Source organism: Dama dama, chromosome 5, assembly GCF_033118175.1.
Source record: "Dama dama isolate Ldn47 chromosome 5, ASM3311817v1, whole genome shotgun sequence".
NCBI lineage: Eukaryota > Metazoa > Chordata > Mammalia > Artiodactyla > Cervidae > Dama > Dama dama.
The window spans coordinates 9,188,402-9,212,905 of record NC_083685.1 but is presented as its reverse complement, the minus strand read 5'-3'; the positions used below and the strand labels follow the sequence as shown (position 1 = coordinate 9,212,905).

The following is a 24,504-nucleotide window of genomic DNA, read 5'->3' as shown; positions in this document are numbered from 1 at the left end:
TTTATCCATGTTGATAAATTTAGCTCTGGTTTATTCCTTTTCCCTTGTGTTCAGTTTTTTATGGTATGAATATGTCACAATTTATTTACTCATAATTTTTAGTAGAAACATTTAGATTTCCAATTCTACAGTATTACCAATAATGCTACAATGAACATTCCTATGGTCTTTTTACATGGGCATATACCTAGGAGTGGAACTGCTGGGTTATAGCGTATGTGAAACTTCAGTTTCACTGAATATTATCAAATTGCTTCACAGCAAGGATGTGTGTGAGCTCCTTCGCTCCATATATGGTCCACATTCGGTTTTGTCAAGTATTTGCATGTTCCCCATCTGCTGGGTGTGAAATTATACTGTGATTTTTTTTTTGCTCTCATGTTGATCTGTATTTCACTGATTGTCAGTTAGGTAAGCACCTTAGAATATGTTGACTGAAGTTTCTCTTACATAATATTGCTCTAATCTCTTGCCGGTAACAGACATTGAAACATATTCTCCCAAGCTGGGGTCTCTTTTTTTAAAGTTAATTTATTTATTTTAATTGGAGGCTAATTACAATATTGTAGTGGTTTTTGCCATGAATGTACATGTGTCCCCCAATCCTGAACTCCCCTCCCACCCCATCCCTCTGGGTTGTCCCAGAGCACCAGGTTTGGGTCCCCCAATCTGGGATGTTTTTACATAAATAATTTTTAAATTTTAATGTAGTCAAATTTATGGGGCTTTCCTGTGCTTATGCTTTTAACTCACTCCGAGTGGTTTTAATTTTCTTGAAATTTATTTTTGTATACCAGATGAGGTAGAAATAAAAATTTATTTTCCCAATTAGATAAAAATCTCTTTGTTAAAAAAAAAATCTCTTTGTATCTTTTAGTGAGATGTATTCCCCTTCATTCACAATTCCATCTCTACATTCTGTCAAGGCTCTGCTTAGGAGTGGGTCTGATTCTAGACTCTATTCTGTTCTATTGGTCTATCTGTTTAGCTCCATTACAATAATATTATGATTACAGTAAGTACAGCTGCTTGGAAATAGTGACTTATTTTAAAGGACGGCTAAGACAAGTACTCCAGATTATTTTTTCAAAATTTCTTTTGCTATTAACAAACTTTTACTTTTCCTATGAACTTTTAAGTTGCACCCAAAACTCCAGAATTATACTGAATATATTATGAGGGGAACTATTAACTTTACAATATTGAATCTTCCCATCATTCATAAGCATGATATATCTCTCTCTATTTAGGCTTAAAGTACTTCCATAAAGTTTCAAAATTTCCTCCGTAAAGGCCTTTTATGTTTTTTTAATTTATTCTTAGGGAAACTTTAGAGTTGATCTTAATATTGTAAACAGCATTTTTCCAATTAGATTCTAGAATTATTGCTTGTCTATGAGAGCACAATTAATTTTTGTATACTAATCTAGCTGGAGAAGGGAATGGCAATCCACTCCAATCTTGCCTGGAAAATCTCATGGACAGAGGGGCCTGGTGGGCTACAGTCCATAGGGTTGCACAGTCAGGCACGACTGAATGAGTAAGCATGCACTTGTATCTAGTAATCTTGCTATATTATCTTGCTGGTTCTTTAAATCCTCTTGGATTACTTGTATAGACATTTTATCATCTATAAGAAACACCACTTTGCTTCTTTCTATTCTTGTATCTTTTATTTCTTTTTCTTATTTTAATGCATTGATCAAGAACTCCAATTTTAAAAAAACAGGTGGAATAGATGGAGTAATTCAATTTCACTAATGCTTATAATCTATATTTTCTATTTCTTCTTGAGTTAGTTTTGATAAGATGTACTTTCTGGGAAATTTTCCTTTTCATCTGTTTTCAAATTTATGGGTAGTCCACAGTACTCTTTCTTTATCTAAAAGAAAAGTGGATGGATTTATTTTTGATGTGTCTGTTTCTTAGTCTTGTGGCCCATGATGTCCACAAGGCAGAAAGATACAGACAATAACATTCTTAATCATAAAAGTTTCCATTTATTAAAATAGCCTCTACTGAATACTTAATATGTATTTCTTACTACAACCTTGGGAGGTAGGTACTAATAATATTCTCATTTTACAAAGGAGAAAAGAGAGGCCCCAAGAGGTGAAGGAGCTTACCTGGGAACACACAGGAAGCAAAGGACAGATTTGGGATTCAAGCCCAGGACTTCCTGACCCTAAATAGCAGCTTTTCCTACTACCCTGCATCTCTCATGCTTAAAGTACACTGCTGCCTTCCTGTCTACAGCAGAAGTCCGCGGCCTCAGTTTCATGAACATCACACACGAGGCCACAGAGAGGATGTACAAAGGCATCCTCGTCACCAATGCCAGTGTGTTCAGTCTCTTTGAAAGGCCCTTCTATGTAAAAAAATATAAGCATAGAAAACATACTTGAAGGAAATATCCAGTATATATTCTGTATCCAGTATATACTTCAAAATTCATCAAAACATAAAAACATTTTTTTTTTAAATTCCTCAAAGGTAGTGACCCCATCCTCTTCCTCATGGTCCAGCCACCCTTAAAATGGTACCTGGTTTATAGCAGGTACTAAATATAAGAATTAACAAGACCAGGAGGAAATGGTAAGCAATTTGTCTTTAGTATATGAAACTAGGAGTTATTTTTTATTCCTTCCCCTCTCCTTTGTTGTCCAAAGTTTCTATATTATATTCTTTTTACGACTGGGATGAAATAAGTCTTATTTTAGAAAAATATACTAGGAAGTCATTCCCAATGATAGTTTCTTTTTGTTCACAAAGACTGTTTTTTAGAGTGAGGTCTTTAGAAAAGTAACTGAGGATGGAGGTTGTGGCTGCTGGTGGAGCCTCTAAAGGGGGACCCCGGGCGGTGCTGAGTCTCAGCCCCAGGACTTGCCTGCCTGAACATTTCTGGGAAGTCATACACATAGGTGGTACCCAGGGACTGGGCCTGGAATCGCTTGGCCTGAAGCAGATCCTTGGTGACATAGGGAGTGTTGATCAGCATCCCATGCTGGGGGCCTTGTTTGTTGCCAAAGGAATGAAACAAGATCTGGACCAGAAAGAGAGAAAAACAGAGAGTGAGGGAGGCAAGTCTCAGAGAACCACGCTCCTGATCAATTTATTTCTTCCTGCTCCTCAATGAAAATGCAAAGAGGGAATGCTACTCAGATATGAAAAAAGAGCAAAATAATGCCATTGGCAGCAACATGGATGGATCTAGAGATCATCATACTAAGTGGAGTAAGTCAGAAAGGTACCACATGGTATCACGTCTATGTGGACTCTAACATATGACACAAATGAACTTTTCTGAAACAGACACAGACCCACGGACGCAGAGAAGAGGCTTGGGCCTCCACTCTGACTCGACTTCGGTGACCCAGCCCAGCCTCACGTTTCCAGATCTGGGGTCGGTCACTTCCTTGTAGAGACTGATGTCCAGGTAGTAGCCTGACTCGTTGGTGATGAAGAGGCGGATGGGGATGGCGCTGTCGGTGGTGGTCTGGCGGATGTTGATCTTGACCTCAGCCTGGAGCACGCGGAGCTTCCACAGCCGGCTGCCGTAGCGCATCACCATGGACCGCACCGACTCCTCGATCTGCCGCAAACCGCAACGGTTCAATTTCAGAACCTAAACTGTGCACACTCCTAACAGTTCTAGCTCTGATGATGAGAGAATGGTGAGATATACCGAATGCAAAATGCACTGCACGTATACAGCACAGTAATACATTGCGTGTATCACTGTTAGCTGATAAGAAGCAAAGGCATCTTTGACTTAACTCAGTACCTCACTCTGTCCCCACAACTTCCCAGAGAGGCTAGCATTTTTGTCCCCCACTGACAGAGGAGGAAACTCAGGCATTTTCTCTTCTGGGAACGACATGAACTGATGGAGCTGGGGAGTCAGCATGAGCCTCTGCACCCCCCACATGCCAAGCTGATGGACTGAAAGGACTTCTTTCATCCCAGAATCACCACCACAAACTCTGCCTGCTCGTGAGGAACCAGCCATGGAGGAACCAGCCGTGGAGGATGGTTGAGCCTCAGACCTCAGGTTCTCACTCCCCTCCCCCACCCACAGGCAGCCCACAGCAGAGACTGGAACCAGGGGGAGGCCAACACTGTGTTTTGCAGAGGACATTCTGGGCATCCGCGTTTCCTGAAAAGCGAAGCATGCCCATGGAGGGGGAACATCCTTAGGGACAGTCCTCAGGGGGGTGGCTGGAATATGGCTCTAGAATTAACTGATGGAAGCTTTGTGCTCCACTTGCAGCAATCGAGGCTCAGACACACACGTATGCACCCTGCAACTTGGGTCTCAGACACCGGGAGACAATACACCGAAGCAGGAGGGCCCCAGGGAAGGTGAACCCCCAGAGCCTGGTGAGAGCCCCGCCCGCCGAGGGGAGACCTTGGAGGGGTCCATGATGACGGTGGGCACGAAGTTGAGGAAGATGTGGTTGCAGTCGGTGCGCACGCTGGTGTTGTTGAACGCCACCTCCAGCTCGTCCATGGCCTCCAGGAGCAGTCGCTCGCCCTCGTTCTGGAGGTACTCGAAGGAGGCTTCCTGTCAAAGCGGGAGGGGGCAGCCGCTAAGGTCAGGGGTGCAGGGCTCAGAGAGTCAGAGAGAGGGGGGAATAGCCCTTCCTCCGAAAGGTGTGCCCGGTAAGACCCCAGAGCCCCACCTCTGGAAGCAAAGGGCTGTCCAAGGCCGTCTCGTGTACACTGCACCTCTTTTATTTTCTGTGTTTTCTGCTGTGCTGACCCCAGAGGGGTCTTACAGTCTCTTCCAAGATATTGTAAACAACTCTCCCATGAGCCCGCTTTTCAGGCAAACCAACCAATCCAACCAATCCACGGTCCACACCCCACTATTCCTCATCAGGCTCATGCTCCAGGCTACTGTCCTCGGGCCCTATATTACCCCAGGGCCAGGCATGAGACAACTAGAGACAGCCCCTATGTTCAGAGCCTACTGAAATCACTCAAGTCAGCCACTGCCAGGCCTGCCCACCTGCCTCACGTGGTCTTTCCTGCGAAACCCACAATAAAGGCCCCTGTCCACAAAGCCCCACTCCCACGGCCTCCTGAGCAGCCCTGGTACTTCCCCACGTGGTCCCCATGATACAGAGTGCCCCCTCCCCTCGGGATCTGTGAGTGACAGACAAACCATCTTTTCAATGGCAACCATCTCCCGGTCTGCTGGCCTTCCCTGGGGGCTCAGCTGGTAAAGAATCTCCCTGCAATGCGGGAGACCTGGGTTCGACCCCTGGGTTGGGAAGATCCCCTGGAGAAGGGAATGGCTGCCCATTCCAGTATTCTGGTTTGGAGAATTCCATGGACCATATAGTCCATGGGGTCACAAAGAGTCGGACATGACTGAGAGACTTGCACTTAACCCAGATAATCATAAAAGCTATTAGAACACCTGAGGCAGTAAAACACGGAGATTAGCTTAGCATTCATCCCTAGAGGATTCCTTAAAAAGGTTACATACATGTGATACCGCCACGCTGGGGAACTGCGGGGAGGAAATCATCTTCATTAACATAACAGGAGGTCTATAGTAAAAATCAAGTCTTTACATGGTACGTACAGCCTGAGCTCCCATCTGTAACATTATACCTACAACCCAATTCCATGGAATGAGGCCGACAAAGGGTCACCAACAGGGCTGACCCCTGAGTGGCAGGATTCTGGGTTCTTTACCTTGATTTCTTTTTTTGCATTGTCAGGCAGATTCTTTACCACTGAGCCACCAGAGAAGCCACTGATTTTTTTTTTTTTTTTTTGGCCAAGCCACATAGCATGTAGGATCTTAGTTCCCCAACCAGAGATCAAACCTGTGCCCTGTGCATTGGAAGCAGAGTCATAACCACTGAACCACCAGGGAAGTCCTTCCTTGATTTTTGGAAGTATTTTCAGTATTGTTTGCAATCTTCACAGGATATTTGTAAATTACTTTTGTAAATGCAAGAAACAATGGGACATGATGACACACTCAATCAGCAAATTCAAAAAAATCCCCTTAACAAACCAGGATCTTTCTTTTCTATCCTCCTGATTCTCTCATGCAGACACATCTCTCTGACGGAAGAAAGAATCAGCATGTTACCCCGTGAAAAGAAGCCACTATCTACCTCCTGTCCCCTCTAGACTGGACTGTCGGTCACAAGGCCAGGGCTGTGGGTGCCTCATTCACCCTGTGGTCCCCACATGCAGCCCAGACCCTGCCCCGAGTGGGACTCAGCCCCAGTGAGGCCGGCCCCCGAGGGACAAGCTCAGGGGGAGACCCAAGCACCCGCTGACATCGACCTTGGTGATCAGGTCCGAGTGCCTGATGATGACCCGGATGAAGAACCTGTGGTCCGTGACCTCTGCGCCCTCCTTCACTCTGGCAGCGCCCAGGTACAGGTGCATCTTGTGGTTGGCGCAGGGCAAGGCGGTCACATCGAAGTTTCGCAACCGGCTGAGCTCCAGCTGGAAGGCCAGGGCCGGCTCCAAGTGACGGTAGATGCGATCTTCTGCAAACTGCGGGCCGACCGGGGAGAGAAAACAGACAGATACACAGACACATGTGGAGCTGGACACCGAGGTGGCGTGCCCGCTTGATCCATGCCCTGCCCTACACGCCTCCTGGTGCTGCGGGTTTAGTGCTCAGGAATGAGGCAGTCATGGTGTCTTCTGACCGTGAACTCAAGAGATTGGAGATTAGAGATTTTGTGAAGGTCCAGCCGAGAGGAAGGTCCACAAGCATGCAGTCTTGTGCTGGTACAAGTCTCTCAGCCCTGGGGGAGCCCAGTTAGTCCCCAGCACCTGCCAGCCCGCCAGGCTGTTTTCTATGAGCCACGACACAGAGTACTTCTCGAGAAGTCCCTAAGCCCTGGTTTCCTTGCGGAGATGGGTCCCTAGAAGGAAGCGACTGATGATGCTAGAGTTTTAACTGAAGATGCTAAAGGAAGGATGGGTCTTAAGTAGTAAAGTGAGGCTCTGGATAGATTAAAATACTGTTTCCTGGAGGCTGGGTCTGTGCTGGGAACAAGACCGCCTGTTCTAGAACAGGGACGAGCAAACTTTTTCTCAAAAGGCCAGAGAACAGATGGAGTATATAGTCGGTCACAACCACAGTCTGATTCCTGAATCCATGGGTTCTGCATCTGCGGATAAGACCAATCACAGAGATTCCATCTGTGGTTGGGTGAATCTACTGTGGAAATTGCAGACATGGAAGGCTGACTGTACTCGATTCTGCCTGATTCTACTGCTGGAGTAAGAAAGCCATCAGAGGCAGAAAGAGATTAATGAGTATGACCTGTGTCCCAATCAAAACTTTGGTTATAAAAACAGGGGGCTGGGGAATTTTCTGGCAGTCCAGTGGTTGAGACTTTGTGCTTCCATTGCAGGGGGCCTGGGTTCGTTTCCTGCTCAGGGAACTAGGATTCCACAAGCCATGTGTGGCATGGCCAAAAAAACAAAACAAAAACCAACCTATCAACCCCTAAAAAACAGGGAGCCAGCCTGCAAGCCATAGTTTGCAAACCACTGTTCTAGAAGAATATAAGCAAAAGAGGTTGGGAGACCTGTCTTACAGAGTTACAGCAGCAAGTATAAAAATTCTCCAGGTGAGACAGAAACGTGTATAGCAAAGGCTGAAAGGGTGGGAAAGGTGAGGTCTGAGGCCCACAAACAAACACGGGGCTCTCACTGGAAATACCAGCCCAGAGGAAGGCTGGAGTCTGCACTTAAGTTGCACTTCTAGAATACAGGGATCATAAGGACTGGGAACAATAGTCTTCCTGAATATCAAAGGTCCCAGGGAAGAGAGAACCACTTCATTGCTCTTCACCATACCTCATCTCTTGCTCTGAATGTGAAAAACTTGGGAAATTCTTTCTGCAAAAAAAGACATATGAAAGACAACTAAGTCAAGCAAGACTCATTTAAATATTTATAGACTTGTTTTACGATTTTTAACCATTACCCAGTCCACTGCTAGAACAAATCATTTGGAAAGCCATCTCTCCTCTAGCCATTGATCTTTCCCACCCCAATCTATAGAACAAACTTCAAATAAATGGCACGAAGTCTTGAAGAATGTGAAGAACTCAGATGCACTGAGCATTGGACTGACCTCTTGGGCAATCAGGAATGTGATTCTTCGGAGTCCACACTCCCTAAGGATGTTTTTCTGCATTAAAAACCAAACATACAATGGGATCATACTTGGTCACACAAAGGAATGAAGTCCTGATACATGTTACTACTACCTGGATGAAGCTTGAAAACACGCCGAGTAAAAGAGGCCAGTCCCCAAAGGCCTCACATTGTATGAATTTCCACTTAGTTCATTGATAGGAAACACCCAGAATGAGCAAATTTACAGACAGAAAGTAGATGAGTGGTTCCCGAGGGCAGGGGAAAGGGTGTTGGGTTGAGGGAAAATGGGGTGACTGCTAATGGGTATAGGGTATTTTAGTGGGGGTGGTGAAAATGTTCTAAAATATAATGATGATAATGATGGTTATACAACTCTATGAATATATTAGTGGTCTCTCCTTATTGACCAGGGATATGATCCAGGGTCCCCACTGGATGAATGGAACCATGGATAATACCAAACCCTATATATATTAGGCTGTTTTTTTTTTTTTTCTATACATGCCTACAATAAAGTTTAATTTACAAATTAGGTACTGTAGCCCGCCAGGTTCTTCTGTTCATGGAATTCTCCAAGCAAGAATACTGGAGTGGGTTGCCATTCCCTTCTCCAGGGAATCTTCCTGATCCCAGGATCAATCCTGGGTCTTCTGTATTGTAGGCAGATTCTTTACCATCTGAGCCACCAGGAAAGCCCACAATAGGAGATTAACCACATAGAAAAATTATCGCCATGTACTGTAATAAAAGTTATTTGATTGTGGGCTCTCAAAATATTTTCTTGTAGTTTAATACCATTTCTGTCTTAACTAAGCAGTTATCACTCACTGTGGCCATAATGTTCGCAGTTTAAGGGTACATTTCTTTTTTCCTCCTTCACAATTTCATGGCTAGAAGAATCAGTCTTACTGTAGATCTTAGCAACTCATGTGTTTTTTTCCTGCCTTATTAAGTCAAGAACTTTCACCTTTTCATTTAAGGGAAGCACCCTATGGCTTCGCTTCGGCATATCTGAATTGCCGACATCGCTACCCTTGCACTTTGGGGCATAATTAGGTAAAATACGGGTGACTGAACATAACTACTGCAATACCATGACAACTGATGGGACGACCCAGCCATCTACTATGTGACAAACGGTGGATGCGCTGGACAAAGGGATGATCCGCATCTGAGTCAGACCAAGCAGGATGGTGCAATACTTCCTCAGAGCAACTCAGAATGGCACATGACTTAACACTGACAAATTGCTTATTTCTGGCATTTTCCATTTAATGTTTTTGGACTACAGTTGGCCATGGGAAACTGAAACTAAGGAAAATCAAACTGCAGAAAAGAGGACTATGGTACCAAGAAGCATTGAACTGTATACTTTAAATGCAGGAATGGTATGGTACATGAATTACATTCAATACAGCTATTAAAATATATATACACACACATTATTATACATGACACCACATGTTTATAAAACCAACCCAGTTATTAGCATACATGGTTGTTAATGTTAGTGACCATTTTAAAATTGGGAGTTTTGGACTCCCCTGGTGGCCCAGTAGTAAAGAATCCATCTGCCAATGCAGGGGACACGGGTTCGATGCCTGGTTGGGGAAGATCCCACACACTGCAGAGCAACTAAGCCTGTGTGCCCCAACTACTGAAGCCTTCACGCCCTTGAGCCTGTGCTCCATGATAAGAAAAGCCGCTGCAACAAGAAGCCCAAGCACCACAGCTAGAGAGCTGCCCCCGCTGTCCACAGATAGAGAAAGCCCGCTTACAGCAACAAAGACCCCGTGTAACCAAAAACAAATAAATAAATCGTGAGTTTTCTGGCTTATCCCAATGAAAACATTGCCCTAAATTCCAAAACTATTTGCTGACTGTGTCATCCACATAAGGTGGTGTATACACTGTGTCATCTTATTACGGCAACTCCCAGGGAGAGAGAAACGCCACCCCCGTGTTACTGGGGGGAGAAGCCGAAGTTCTGGCCTGTTCAGCCTCCTCTGCCCAAGGTCACTGGCAAAGCAGAGCCGGCGTGGGCAGCCAGGCCTGCGACTCTGAAGCTCTTAAGAGAACTCGGGCCCATGGACACCTCCCCAAGACAGCCCTCCTCCTTCTCAGGGAACCAGAACCAGAGGCTGCCCAGCGTACCTTGGACTGCACAAATGTTCGGAAAATGGGCACCAGCTGCTCATCCTCCTGGTGGTCCGCGTACTGGAGAGCCACATTCAGGATGTGGATCGGCTCCTCTCGGAGGCTCTGGGACAGAAAACCAAGGAGGGGCGCCAAGAAAACCAAGTAGAAGGGGCCGGGGCCCCAGCCCGCCCCTGCCCGGCTGGCTCCCTGCTCAGACACTCACCTTGGTGTCGTCCTCGGAGTATAAGGAATCCCGGGCCTTGCTGAAGAGCGGGGTGTCCTTGGGCACGTTGGTGAAGCAGGAGACGACCTCATCAAAGTTCCTGGGGTGCGGGCAGAGAGGGAGGGCTCAGGGGCTGCTGCCCCACGAGGTCGTGGGTCAGACCCGGACCCTCCCTCCTTCCCAACCACCAGGCTGCGAGCGCATCCAAGTCTGTGCAGAGCTCCTGTGGTTCCTGACTAGGTCCGAGGTACTGGTGATGGGGTCTTCCCCCAAAACAAGAATGAGCCTATGTGGTTTGAGATGGTGAGTAAAAGAAAGGGTCCCGATACTTTGGGGGCATGGCTGGGGTCCCCTTTTTACTGGCTGGGAGACTCCTGCAAGCTCATCTCACTTCTCTGAGTCAACTGAGGATAACAAAAGTAATCACTACACCTCCCGAGGCTGTTGTGAAGATACAAGATAATCCAAGCATGATGCATAATATACAGGGGCAGGCTGAGCAAAGGGCAATGGAGACTTCCCTGGTGGGCCGGTGGTTAAGAATCCGCCTTGCAGGGGACGCGGGTTTGATCCCTGGTCAGGGAACTAGGATCTCACATGTTGTGGAGCCCATGCATCACAATACTGAGCCTGTGTTCCACAACTAGCGAGTCCGTGTGCTGCAACCTAAGACCCTGCGTGACGCACCTAAGACCCGAGACAGTTGGATACGTACATAAATATTTTTAAAAAGGGCCATGATACTGACATTTTTGAGCATGTTATCTACATACTAACAACTGTTTACATACAATATTTTTAATTAATTATCTCATTTAACATACATGGTGACCCTATGAGGTGAGTTGTTCTCTTGTGCCCCTTATACAGATGAGAAAACAAAGGTACTGAGAGAAATCATTTGTTCAGAGTCTTAGAGTCAAGAAGCAGGGTGCGACAGTATTCAAAAGCAGGAGGCGCTGACATGAAAGCTCACACTTTTGATGCTATATTGTTCTATTATTATTATTAACTCACTGTGCCGTGTGTCTAGGGCACCCCCACCTGTGTGCAATGAACAGGGGTTCAGGGGAAGCTCGCTCAAGCCCTGTGGTTGGGGTGTTCTGGGGAGACTGAACCCCGCTGGGTACCTGACGAAATCCTCGAATCTCTGGAAGGCGACCATGGCCCCCATTCGCTGGGACTTGGGGGAGAAGCCACTGTCCATGAAGAGCTCCGTGCTGTGTCTCAGCAGTTCCGGGTTGGTGACACTGATGGGCACGGTCATCCTGCAGGGGGGGTGGGAGGTGGGGGGTGAGGTAGCCGCCTGCACATCTGGCCCCAAGAGCTGTTCCTGCCCTGGAAGCTTCAGTGAGCCAGCCCCGCATCAGAGTCTTCTGAAAGAGGGGGGCTTAGAATCGGAGGTGGAAAGGGGGAGAGATCCCCCTCTGGCCATGCACAGAGCACCAGGGGCCTGGCCCTCAGTCCTGCTGGTCTCTCACCTGACCTCCCCTATGGTCACAATGCACCTGGTTCTACAGACACAGGTGTGGAGGGTCCAGTCAGGCTTTGCTGGGGGGGTGGGGGGTGAGATGTCACCCCTGTGACCTTCCCAGAGGCCTGGGAAAGCAGGGCCGTGGGGCAGCTGAGGCCACAGGTCCCGGGTAAGCTCCTGGCCCTTCTAGTCAACAGCAACAGCGAGGGCCTGAGATGGTCAAGGAAGCCCTCCAGGGTCCTCAGTGCCTCCCTGGCTGATAATAATGCCGTGTGCCTATACATACTAAGGGTCACAACCATGACCGGGGCACTCATGTAGGTTCTTCCCAGAAACAAAGTGTGGGTGACCACCCTAGCCTTCTTTCCTAACAGCGCTGAACTGCTGCAACAAAGAACTCCAGAGGCAAAGAATTCTGGGACTTCCCTGGTGGTCCAGTGGCTAAGACTCTGTGCTCCCAAGGCAGGGGGCCCGGGTTCGATCCCTCGTCAGGGAACTGGATGCCACATGCCACAACTAAGAGTGTGCATGCCACGACTAAAGACCCCACATGCTACAACGAAGACTGAAGCTCTCTTGTGCCGCAACTAAGACCCAGTGCAGCCAAATAAATACACAAACAAAGGCAAAGACTGCCTCCTCAGGGGGGGACAAGTTCAAAAGTTCTCATACCACATCTCCCACAGACCCCAAAATGATCCCAGGCCCCTAGTCAGTCCCCTTTTCTCTCAACTGGGCAAAGCTGACAATCTTTATTTTGTGGGATGGGGAATAAAGCTGAATAGAGTAGAGTGTGGAAGCGCTTAGCATAGGGCCCAACACACGTCATCCCATCGGACAGTAATAACAGTATCTGTCACGATCATCGAAGGGATCCTCAATATTCATCAACTTTCTGTGTGCTGGGCATGGACCTAAATGCTGTCTGTGCCTCATTCTTCATTAGGGTCTTGGACAACTCTGTCCAGGAGAACCTTCTGTGGTGATGGAATGTTCTAGAACCACAATGTCCAATATGGCAGCCACAAGTCACACATGAGCTGGTGTGACTGAGGACCTGAATTTTTAATTTAGTTTTGATGCATTTTAATTTCAATATCCCATAGGTAGCGGCTACCAGCCCAGACAGTGCAGAGTTAGGAGGCAGGCACGGGGTTATCTCCACGCTACAGAAGAGAGAATGGAGGTGTGGAGAGATGCCAGGCTGGGGAATGGCGTGCCTAATGTCTCCCGAGCGGTTTCCAGACATCCCTGCTGGGTCCCTCCAGAGACAGGACTACGGTGGTCAGGGAGAAAAGAAACATAAGCCACCCCCTTCCCCAGGTCGGTATACCGGTTTGGGTGAGAGGAGGGCAGCATGAACTGGAATTCCACCACGCAGGTGCCATCCGGGAACTGGCGGTGCTGCAGGCTGGTTAGCTCATAGGCAATGTAGCCCCTCCGCACATAAACCTAATGAAACAGAAGCACAGACTGCACCTGAGAAAACCCAGATTGGCGGGTCCCAGAAACAAGCCCGAAATATGATCCCTAAAGCAGTGAAGAGTAAATGTGCTCCCTCTTCAGGATGCTACCGTCTCTGCAAAAGACCAGATGGTAAATATTTTAGGTTTCTGTGGAATATATCATCTTTATCACAAATCACAACTACTCAATTCTGCTACTATAGGGACTTCCCTGATGGTCCAGTGGTAAAGACTCTGACGGAGCTCTCACTATAGGAGGCACGAATTTGTGCCATGGACAATATGTAGATGTGTGGGTGTGGCTGTGTTTCAATAAAACTTTATTTACAAAACTGGGCAAGGGGCCAGGTGTGATCCACAGACTATAGTTTGCTGACTCTTGCTCTACAGTAATGCTGTCCAATAGAAATATAACACAGGCCATGGAGGCAGTTTTGAATTAATTTGAGATTTTCTAGTAGACACTTAAAAGGAACAGGTACAGATGATTTTAATAACATACCTTATTTCATCCCCAACACCTAAAATATTATCATTTCAACATGCAATCAATTTTTTAAAAATTGAGATATTTTCCATTCTTTTTCCATACTAAGTCTTTGGAATCCACTGTGTATCCTACACTTTGAGCACAGCTTCAATCAGACTGGCCACATCCTAAGCCACATGTGGCCAGCGGCTGCCATACTGAATGGCATGGTTCTGGAGACTAAGCATTGGGAATTTTTTAACTGGATAGGGAATCTGGGGATTAACTGCTATCCTTTGAAATTCCTGCTTGCAAGGCTGGCCCTTGGCTAGCATGTGAGAACTTGGATTTGGGGAGGGTTCCCACCATTCCTAGATAAGAATGGTTGGCAGTGCATTAACTAAGCAAACAGTATGACTTATGCTGAGCATATGCTTTCTTCCTGGGAGTTTGGAATTTTGGTATGTGCCAAGCAGAAGGTGTTTATGTGACCAGACCCAATAAAATTCTGGACACTCAGTCTCTAATGAGCTTCCCTGGTAGACAACTTTCACATGTTGCCATAATTCATTGCTCAAGGAACTAAAAGTTTAGATGAAGTGCCTTGGACCTGGCCCTTGGGGGGTTAGTATTTAACTGTGCCTGGCCCAGAGGAGGCTGGAATAACACACAAGATATCTGGGGTTACCAGCAAGAACTGTGGACTAAGACAGTGGAGTGAAAGTCACTCAGTCGTGTCCAGCTCTTTGTGACCACATGGACTACACAGTCCGTGGAATTCTCCAGGCCAGAATACAGGAGTGGGTAGCCCTTCCCTTCTCCAGGGGATCTTCCCAACCCAGCAATTGAACCCAGGTCTCCCGCATTACAGGTGGATTCTTTACCAGCTGAGCCACAGGGGAAGCCCAACAATACTGGAGTGGGTTGCCTATCCCTTTTCCAGTGGATCCTCCCGATTCAGGAATCAAACTGGGGTCTCCTGCATTGCAGGTAGATTCTTTACCAACTGAGCTATTGGACCAAGATAGACTTGATATAAATCCTGGCTCTGTCACTTCTTAGCTGTGTGACCTTGAGCAAGTTGCTTCACCTCTCTGAGCCTCCATTCCCTTTTCCATGAGATGGGTGTAAGTAAAAAGACCTACCTTGGAGAGAAAACACTGAGACCATGTTTGCCAGGCACATGGCCCAGGGTCAGGCATGTGGAGTGCAGGCAGCGGATGCCAGGACCAGCACTGGTCAGTACTGAAGCTGTTCCAGGGACCTCTCACTTACTTACCTCCAAGGATGCCATGCAAACCACTTTGTTAGCATGGTAGAAGAAAGTGGGCAGCACATCAAAGATGGTTGTTTCTGAGAGTATTAACTTCTACAGGAAATGGAAAGGGAAATAAAGAAGGAAAGGGGAATGTTAACAAGTTCCCACCAGCAGTCAGAGAAGGGGAGGGATAGTGGCAGGGAAGAGAGGTTGGTTGTGTTGTTATCACAAAATGCTGCCCGGGCCCTAGGCCCGTGAGATCTGAATGTGCAGGCAGTTCTAGGGTGACTGTTCCCAGGGCTCCCAGCTCTAGACATGGAGGGGGTGCCTGGAAGCTTGTGAATGAGGCAGATTTAGGGGGTGTGGAGGGGGCCCTGGGAAAATGAAGCCAAGACCCAGCCATGTAAGTGCTCGCAGCTTCCAATAAGCTCCATCACACATGGAGTTTTAACATCATGCCTCCGGAGAGAGCCTTGCTGCCTTCCATCCATCCTGCAGGACCCAACCTCTCCCAGAGCTGCCCCTGGGGCCCCTCGCGCAGCCCTGGCCACGCTGAACTAAACCACGGGTGCTGGTGACTGTGCTCTGCACCCGAGCGCCAGCCCATGGAGGGCAGGGAGAGCCCGCTTGCCCACCCCCAGGCCCCACCTGGGCCATAGCATGTGCTCTGTGCAACGTGGAAGGATGCAGATGGCCTCACCTTGAGGTTTTCCGGGCAGAACTGGTGGCCGTACATGTCGATGGCAGACAGGAAAATGGACTCCACTTGGTTGTGCCTTAGCTCGTAGGAGGGGAGGTGGGAGGCGATCAGGACCTGCGCGGGAGGAGGGGATGGAGGGGCTGGGCTGAGCCATCCTCGCAGGGAAGACGCCAAGGGTCGGTCCTGCAGTAGAGGGGCTGTGCATGCAGGGGGCTGGGCGTGGGGGCGGACGGCAGCCCCTGAGCGCCGGGCGTGGCGGGGACCACAGCCGGCCACCTACCTGCCTGGCTCTGAGGGCCACCTTGCAGTGCTCGCTTTTGCTCAGCTGAGTTAGCTCGTCAAGGATGGAGGTCAGCTCATCGGATAAAGAAGGGTCCGGGCCACAGAGCTCATCCTTTGGGGGACAGAAACAAGATCCAAGGGGGTCTTCTGTTCCACCAGAAGGAGACAGGCCAGCACTCACTGGCCTTTGGCTGGGGGTCCAGCTTCCCCAGCTAACCTCCACAGTCTAATACATAAACCCTCCACTGCATTTTCACTCACCCATGCATCCACCCCAAAACATGCCCTAAATTCCTGGCATGAGGGAAAACAGAACCAAGTCTCTGCTTGCATTACTATTACTGGCCAGCACGAAACAGGCATTTACTGTGGCCAGGCAAGCAGCTAGACCCTTTCCATTTATTTCCTCAAACGCCCTCCACCCACTGACGAGTTATTATATGATTCCCATTTTACAGATGAGAAAACTGAGGCTCAGAGAGGCACCATGCCTTGCCCCCAGGCTACCAAGCCCATGCAAGGTAGAGCCAGATTTGAACCCAAGGCTCTCTTATCCCTAGGCCCTTTCACTCTTTCCTCTGCACGTCACTGCCTGACTTAAGGGGTTCAGTTTCAGAGACGAGGGATGAGGGGAAAGAGAAGCAGGTACGAACAAAGAGTAAGGGCTATGTGAGGCTCTAGTGAGGGTGTGCAAGCCAACTCTAGGAGCCTTGGCATGAGGGGAGTATCTAGGGCCTTGAGACGCCCTGCCAGAGAGAAGATACAGAGGTGAAACGTGCCAACGAGGCAGGGATGCCGGTTCCTATAGGCAACCCTCCTCTCAGCTTCTGGAACAAGGGACCTATCTGCTGGAGACCAGGGCTAGGCGCGACCAGTCTTTGCATCTACTCTTACGCCCTAAATGCAAGAAGGGTTTAGTAAAGGCTCACAGTCGATGCTCCCTCAATACCCACTAGGACAGAACAGTGACTGCTGGGACCCTGAATACCTGGGCGCCACGCCCCGACCCCCGCACCAGGCCATTCTGCAGGCAGTCACCAGATGGTGGGGCCGGGGGGTCATTCTTTTCTACCTCTGCTTCTGCATGTCCCTAATTAGAATGAGCCCACATTTTGTTTCTCTAATCAGGAAATTTGTTTAACGTATTAACATTTCACACACACACAAACACACAAGCAGGTCTGTGCTGAAGAAATCTCATGGGAAGTTATTCTCAACCTTCTCTCCCTCCCAAATTCTGATTTTCTTTGTGTTATCAAATGGTGGTGACATTAGTCTCTATCATTCCCCTGGCTTGTGCTTCCAAGGACAGCATGGAACGCAGGCACTGTCCAATGGCCAGGCTAGTGGTTTTCTAAAAGAGGAAAGACTCAAGAGTTCCCTGGTGGTCTAGAGGTTAGCATTCCAGGCTTTCACGGTCATGGCCTAGGTTCAGTCCCTGGTCAGGGAAGATCCTACAGGCTGTGCAGCATGGCCAAATGAATAAACAAGAGAGGAGAGACCCAAGACAAGTTTGGTATGAAGTATTTTAAAATCTGGCTACCAGAATCTTTCCAGGGAAAGTCAGTGGAGCCCTGTCCAACTCTGGGTAAAGGACGACTTTTCCTGCTTACGATCAACATGATCACCAGCTGGTTCTTCTTGGCCACCTGCGAGTGGGAGAAGATGCAGTCCAACACCTGAGGCATGTCTGGCTTCAGCTGCTCCCGGAGGTTTATCACACACTTGTCGTAGTGGGCTGCAGGGGGACAAGAAGCCACGTGGGGTAAGGCTCCTGGCCCCTCCTGCCCCCATGGACTCATCACCAGTGCCTGGGGTGGTGACTCTTGCCTTGTTGGAAATGGTGCTCAACCAGTAAATATTTCCGCAGGAGGTCCAACACCACTGCCTTCATGTAGCCGCGGGCCCCACTGCGGTACCTGGGGAGGAGAAGGCCGCTGAGTGATCAGCTCCATGTCCTGGGGTGCCTGTTGTCTCCAGCAGGACTTTCAAGATTTGCAAAAGGAGTTCAGCTCAGTTCAGTTGCTCAGTCGTGTCCGACTCTTTGTGACCCCGTGGACCGCAGCACTCCAGGCCTCCCTGTGCATCCCCAACTCCTGGAGTTTACTCAAACTCATGTCCATTGAGTCAGTGATGCCACCAACCATCTCATCCTCTGTCGTCCCCTTCTCCTCCCGCCTTCAATCTTTCCCAGCATCAGGGTCTTTTCAAATGAGTCAGTTCTTTGCAGCAGGTGGCCAAAGTATTGGAGAGAAAACACTAATAAAGAATCTGGAGGAGGACTTCCCTGATGGTCCAGTGGTTGAGGACCTGCCTTGCAATGCAGGGCACATGGGTTTGGTCCCTGATCTGGGAACTAAGATCCCACATGCTGTGGGGCAACTGAGGCTGCACACCACAACTGCTGAGTCCACGCGTCACAACCAGCGAGTCCAGGAGCCATAAGCAAAGATCCTGCGTGACGCAATGAAGATCCCACGCGCCACAGCTAAGACCCGACACAGCCAAATAAACAAATATTTAAAAAAGAATCTAGAGGCTGCACCCTCTCATCCTCAGGTCTGGGAGGGATGCATGAGTTGGTCCATCTGTGCTAACTCTGCCAGAGAGAGCGACGACTTGCCCAAGGTCACACATCCAAACAGAGGTCCCCAGAGAGAAGGAAAAACAGCCACAGAGTTGGGATGCTGAATGGGGTCAGCCTTGCATGAATGAATGAAAGCAAATATTTTCAAGTAATCATCCAATGGATAAAGACAATTTGAAAAATAAAACAAAATTTGAAAGACATTTACCAAATGATCCCTGTGTACATTTCACTTTCCTTTTAAAAACAAATGGTAACCTAGAGGTTCTTTAAACTGTTTCCTTTTCTAAATCATTTCAGAACATGAGGAATGGGACGCTGAGTTTCAGGAGAGTTGAAACCAGCTTTGCCCCAGCACCAGCAAATGATAACAAGAGTACGAACCGAAAAGGCTCCTTTGTTCAAATGTGATTTTTAAAAAAACACACGCACACAACATAGGATATACCTCTGAGATTTATATTTAACACAAAAAAGGACCTGCTAGGGAATTTGATTCATTTATCATTTGTTCATACCTCCTGGTCATTTCTCCTACACTAAAGGATGGATTAGGGTTAGTGCTGAAAGAGTTCAGGGGAAAGGATTAGCCCTTGGCTATGGAACTCTCACTTTGTGGGGAATCCAAACGCAAATCTCCTTCCTCAACTGCAATCCTATATTGTCACTATGAGTCCTCACAAGCCAAGGAGTGCCCTGAAGAGAAGGGCATTTTCCTATAGCCATCTATCTTCTGCATCTCTTACAGTTTTTGGCACGTGGCTAACATGTGCTAAATTAACTCACTCCAGTCTGAAAATGTTTGAATTCTGTCCAAGAAGGCAAAGCTTCTTGTGGGGTAGAGTTTTCATACAAAAGGGCAGTTCTTTTTATCATCAGAATAATTCTCCCTGTTCAAGAGCTATGTAAGATAAAATACAAGTTCTTAAAGAAAATTCTTTTAAAACATTCTTACAAAGATGGGAATACAGACCCCCTTACCTGACTCTTGAGAAATCTGTATGTGGGTCATGAAGTAACAGTTAGAACCAGACATGAAACAACTGACTGGTTCAAAACTGGGAAAGGAGTATGCCCAAGGCTGTAAACTATCATCTTGCTTATTTAACTTATATACAGAGTACATCATACGAAATGCCAGGTTGGATGAAGCTCAAGCTGGAATCAAGATTGCTGGGAGAAATATCAACAACCACAGATAAGCAGATGATACCACTCTAACCGCAGAAAGTAAAGAGGAACTAAAGGGCCTCTTGATGAGGGTGAAAGAAGACAGTGAAAAAGCGGGCTTAAAACTCAACATTTAAAAAACTAAGATCATGGCGTCCGGTCCCATCACTTCACGGCAAATTGAAGGGGAAAAAGTGGAAGCAGTGACACATTTTATTTTCTTGGGCTCCAAAATCACTGTGGATGGTGACTGCAGGCAATAAATTAAAAGATGCTTGCTTCTTGAAAGAAAAGCTATGACAAACCTAAACAGTGTATTGGGTTTCCTTGGTGGCTCAGCTCGTAAAGAATCCACCTGTAATGCGGGAGACCTGTGTTCAGTCACTGGGTTGGGAAGATCTCCTAGAGAAGGGAACAGCTACCCACTCCAGTATTCTGGCCTAGAGAATTCCATGGACTGTGTAGTCCATGGGGTCGCAAAGAGTCAGACACGACTGAGAGACTTCCACTTCACTTCAAACAGCATATTAAAAAGCAGAGACATCACTTTGCTCACAAAGGTCCATATAGTTGAAACTACGGTTTCTCCAATAGTCATGTACAGATGTAAGAGTTGGACCATAAAGAAGGTCTGAAGAATTGATGCTTGAATTGTAGTATTGGAGAAGACTCTTTGAGAGTCTCTTGGACAGCAAGGAGATCAAACCTGTCAATCCTAAAGGAAATCAACCTTGAATATTCATTGGTAGGACTGATGCTGAAGCTCCAAAACTTTGGCCACCTGATGCGAAAAGCTGACTCATTGGAAAAGACCCTGATGATGGGAAAGATTGAGGCAACAGGAGAAGGGGGTGACAGAGGATGAGATGGTATCTAACCATCACCAACTCAACGGACATGAATTTGAGCAACCTCTGGGAGATACTGAAGGACAGAGGAGCCTGGCATGCTGCAGTCCATGGGTCGCAAAGAGTTGGACATGACTGAGCAACTGAACAAGTTCTTTACCAATTCCTCCTTTGCAAGGATCCCCCAAAATCACAAGAATAATTTCTACCATAATTTATGGCTTGTAAAGTCATTTCATCCCACTGTCTCATAAGCAAAGCTACCATGAGGACTTGCTGTGTTTCAGTACTTTACAAAAGTAAATCTACCGGTAGTGCAAAATGATTCAGCGTGTGAAGTGTTCTTAATTCCCATTTTACAGACTAGCAAACTGAGACTAGGAAGTAAAGGGCGTTGCTTTGTCCTTCTGTTAGGCAGGGCTGTGCCAGGGCTGGAACTGGGTTCTCAGACCCCAGGCACTGTCTCTTGGTTTGAGCCTGCCCTTAAGATAGCAGCACCCTGGGCAACACATGGATGAGTAAGTGTGACCACCACGTCCCGCGGAGGGCCTGAAACTCACTTCTGGACCAGCTGCACGATGCTCTGGGTGTTCATGAAGAAGACCTCCCGGTCAGCTTTCCGCTGCAGGGTGGCCGCGTGGCAGTCCAGGACGGTGGCTATCTGAACGGGAAGACAGGACAGGCCTGGCCACTCAGACCACACAATCTGTCCACCACACAGAAGTCACTGGAAGGACCCACCACAGGTTCCCACGCAGAGCCCAGCAGAGGATCATTCAAACACTCCCACCCAAAGCCCTCTGGCCCCCCAGAAACGGCTCTGTGTGCCCCACTCAACATGTGGCTTGGGGACTAAAGAGCTCAGGACAACAACTAATCACATGAAGACTTATGCGTGTTCACACCATTCCTCTTCACAAACACTCCAGGGGAGGAGGAGAAGCGAATTTCCAACACCAGGAGCATGAGGGTGTCGGGTAGGTCCTATTTTTACAATTAGGTTGAATGCTATTGGCATACTGTTTCATGGAAACAAAAACACCTCTAATGAAAAACCGGCATCAATAACAAATTCCCAGAAGGTTCCAACATGTATGATTCTCCACTGGGGTCCTTGAGAGCTTTATTTTCATTATTTCTTCTAGTTGAGCTAGAAGTCATATACTATCATATTCTCCTCCCTCCTTTTAAAGTGTATATTTAATTCAGTGGTTTGTACTATATTCACGGAGATATGCAACCATCATCACTAATTTTAGAGCATTTTCATCACCACCCAAAGAAATCCTATAACCATGGGCAGTTACTCACTCCTGCCCCGAGCCCCTGGCATGCACTAATCTACTGTCTCTTCTCCATGGATCTGCCAATTCTGGACGTTTCATATAAATGGAATTGGGCAATGTGAGCTTCTGTGACTGGCTTTTTTCACCGAGAATCAAGTTTTTAAGGCTCATCCCCAGGGCAGCGTGCATCATTTCATTCCTTTTTACAGCTGAACAATAGTCCAACCTAGAAGTTGACTTTGGAGAAAGCAATGGCAACCCACTCCAGTACTCTTGCCTGGAAAATCCCATGGGCAGAGGAGCCTGGTGGGCTGCAGTCCATGGGGTCGCAAAGAGTTGGACACGACTGAAGTGACTTAGCAGTAGCAGCAGCAGAAGTTGACTTCTGGGAATAAACTGACTCACAGTGACCTTGAGCTTCCCAAATTACTGACTAATGGTGCAAGGAAGCCCTTCTCACCAGACCGAGGGCATGAAAATAAAAAAGAGGGGGCTCTTCCAGATGTAGGTTTCCTGTAACATGCTTGATAAAAGCAACCCCCCAAAAAGAACAAAATGAGGCCACTGTAGAATTATTAGAGATTTCTGAGACTCCCCGGGAATGGCTTCCATTCTTAGAAAATCTGATACATACGTATAGCCCCACGACTGCCACCCTACACAAACCCAAGGAGGAAGAAGCAACACTACACACTAGGGAGAAAAACTCACACTCTACTCTCATGTCAGACAGTGCAGTTTTGGAAAATGGTGACTATTCGCACCAACCACCTACTCCCGATCCGAACCCAGGGACTACTGATAACTGCTTATGTCCACCTAAAACTATTGCTTTGGGGGAAAATGTTGGGATTCTGCAGAGAAGGAGTGAAAGAAAACTCTCAGGCCCCAGCATCTCGTGCTGTCGATGTGGGTCTCACAAAGCCCAACTTGATGAGAGGCTGGAGGTCCAGACTGACTGGGGGCTGAGCTCCTGGAGGGTGCGGGTGCGGACCTACCTGCTGGCTGGGGAACTGGCAGAGCACCGAGGTGATGTTGCTGGCGTACTGGGCCATCACCCTGCGGACGGCCTTCTCCACGGGGGCGGGAATGCGGCCCGACACGCTGGTCATGATCTCCTGCAGCTCCAGCAGCGGCAGCGATGGGTCCCGGAGGGTCCTCATGAGCTTCTGCACCCAGTCCTTCAGCTGCGGCGGGACCAGAGTGTTGGCCTGAGGCCTGCAGGGGGCGAGGGTGCAGCCACCCAGCACGGGGTGGGGGGCGCCCCACACACTAAGCCGTCCAGGCCCCATGCACTCTAGCAGCCAAAGATCTAGACCTGGTAGCCTCTGGAACAGTCCAGGGTGGAATGGCCCCAGCCACGGAGGGGAGCAACACCCACCCGGTTTCCCCACCCAGGACGGCCCCACTGCCCGCCCTGTGCATCCACACTGCCAGCCTGGTGCGGGGTCAGGACATCAGACTATGCGAAGCACAGATGCTTGTGGGATGCTTGCTTTGTGTCAGACACTGTTGGAGGACCCAAATTGACCTGTTCTCATCTGATCCTCAGAAACAACCCAGGGAGTAGGTATAATCGGTATTCCCATTTTCTGTTTGAGGATATTGAAACAGAGAGATGAATTAAGTTACCCAAAGTCACCCAGCTAGTAGGAAGCGGAGCCAGGATGCAAACTCAGAGACTCTTAATAGCTGCAGTGCCCTGCTTCTGGGTCACTGGAACTGTTGATGGTTTTTGAATGGGAAGGAGAATGTTGTCAACCCCGTAATGAGGTTGTAAGGTTTGAACTTGAAACCATGCACACACTGGCAAGTGCAGAGGCTAAAAAAACTGTTGCAATGCTGGTCATTAGGCAGCCTGACACACGGGCTAGGCACATGGACTCTGAAGCTGGAGGGTCAGGGTTCAGACCCCCTCTTTGCCTCCGTATGGATGAAATAAGGCAAGTTTTATAGCCTCTCTGTGTCTCAGTTTCCTCACCTGTACAATGCAAATAATAAGAGTTCCTACCTCCCTGTTGTTGGGAAGGTGAAAGGACTTAATAAGTGTTAAGTGCTCAGTGTGGGAGCTAGCACGTAGCATGTACCAGGCTAGAGCTGGCCATTATTACCATGACCACCATCACTGTGATGGACTATTCTGGGATGGAAGATGATGTAGCAGTCGTTTTATAGCTACTGATGCCACGTTCAGCAGCATGGATCCTTCACAGAGGTCTGCAAATTTGAGGACTTACTTCTCTAGACAATGGGACCCTGGATGAACAGAGCTGTGTCTCTGGACAAAGTCGCTTCCTTACTGTCTCTTTAAGAGGTGACCCGCATCGACTCTTCTCTTACGACGTGAACATTCTCAGTGTTGAGCTGAACTGAATCCCCAAAAGCAATGTAACCTTTACACCAGTTTATAATCAGAAAGAAATGTACTGCGATGTCTACAGTGAAACT

The 24,504-nt window shown here is 47.9% G+C and overlaps 1 protein-coding gene across 1 annotated transcript in view; it reads right to left on the bottom strand.

The window, feature by feature from the left end:
- The window catches only part of ACACB (acetyl-CoA carboxylase beta), a 95,888-nt gene that overhangs the window by 24,173 nt on the left and 47,211 nt on the right, over nucleotides 1-24,504 (bottom strand). Inside the window, exons 20-36 of the mRNA XM_061141702.1 lie at nucleotides 23,055-23,243; nucleotides 21,331-21,431; nucleotides 17,996-18,084; nucleotides 17,779-17,903; nucleotides 16,164-16,277; nucleotides 15,884-15,997; nucleotides 15,205-15,294; nucleotides 13,324-13,442; nucleotides 11,647-11,784; nucleotides 10,517-10,616; nucleotides 10,309-10,416; nucleotides 8,129-8,185; nucleotides 7,849-7,890; nucleotides 6,313-6,528; nucleotides 4,409-4,564; nucleotides 3,389-3,592; nucleotides 2,888-3,043 (exon numbers count right to left, since the gene is read on the bottom strand). Of these exons, the coding sequence (XP_060997685.1) occupies nucleotides 2,888-3,043; nucleotides 3,389-3,592; nucleotides 4,409-4,564; nucleotides 6,313-6,528; nucleotides 7,849-7,890; nucleotides 8,129-8,185; nucleotides 10,309-10,416; nucleotides 10,517-10,616; nucleotides 11,647-11,784; nucleotides 13,324-13,442; nucleotides 15,205-15,294; nucleotides 15,884-15,997; nucleotides 16,164-16,277; nucleotides 17,779-17,903; nucleotides 17,996-18,084; nucleotides 21,331-21,431; nucleotides 23,055-23,243 (2,118 nt within the window). The remainder of the gene's footprint in view (nucleotides 1-2,887; nucleotides 3,044-3,388; nucleotides 3,593-4,408; nucleotides 4,565-6,312; nucleotides 6,529-7,848; nucleotides 7,891-8,128; nucleotides 8,186-10,308; nucleotides 10,417-10,516; nucleotides 10,617-11,646; nucleotides 11,785-13,323; nucleotides 13,443-15,204; nucleotides 15,295-15,883; nucleotides 15,998-16,163; nucleotides 16,278-17,778; nucleotides 17,904-17,995; nucleotides 18,085-21,330; nucleotides 21,432-23,054; nucleotides 23,244-24,504) is intronic.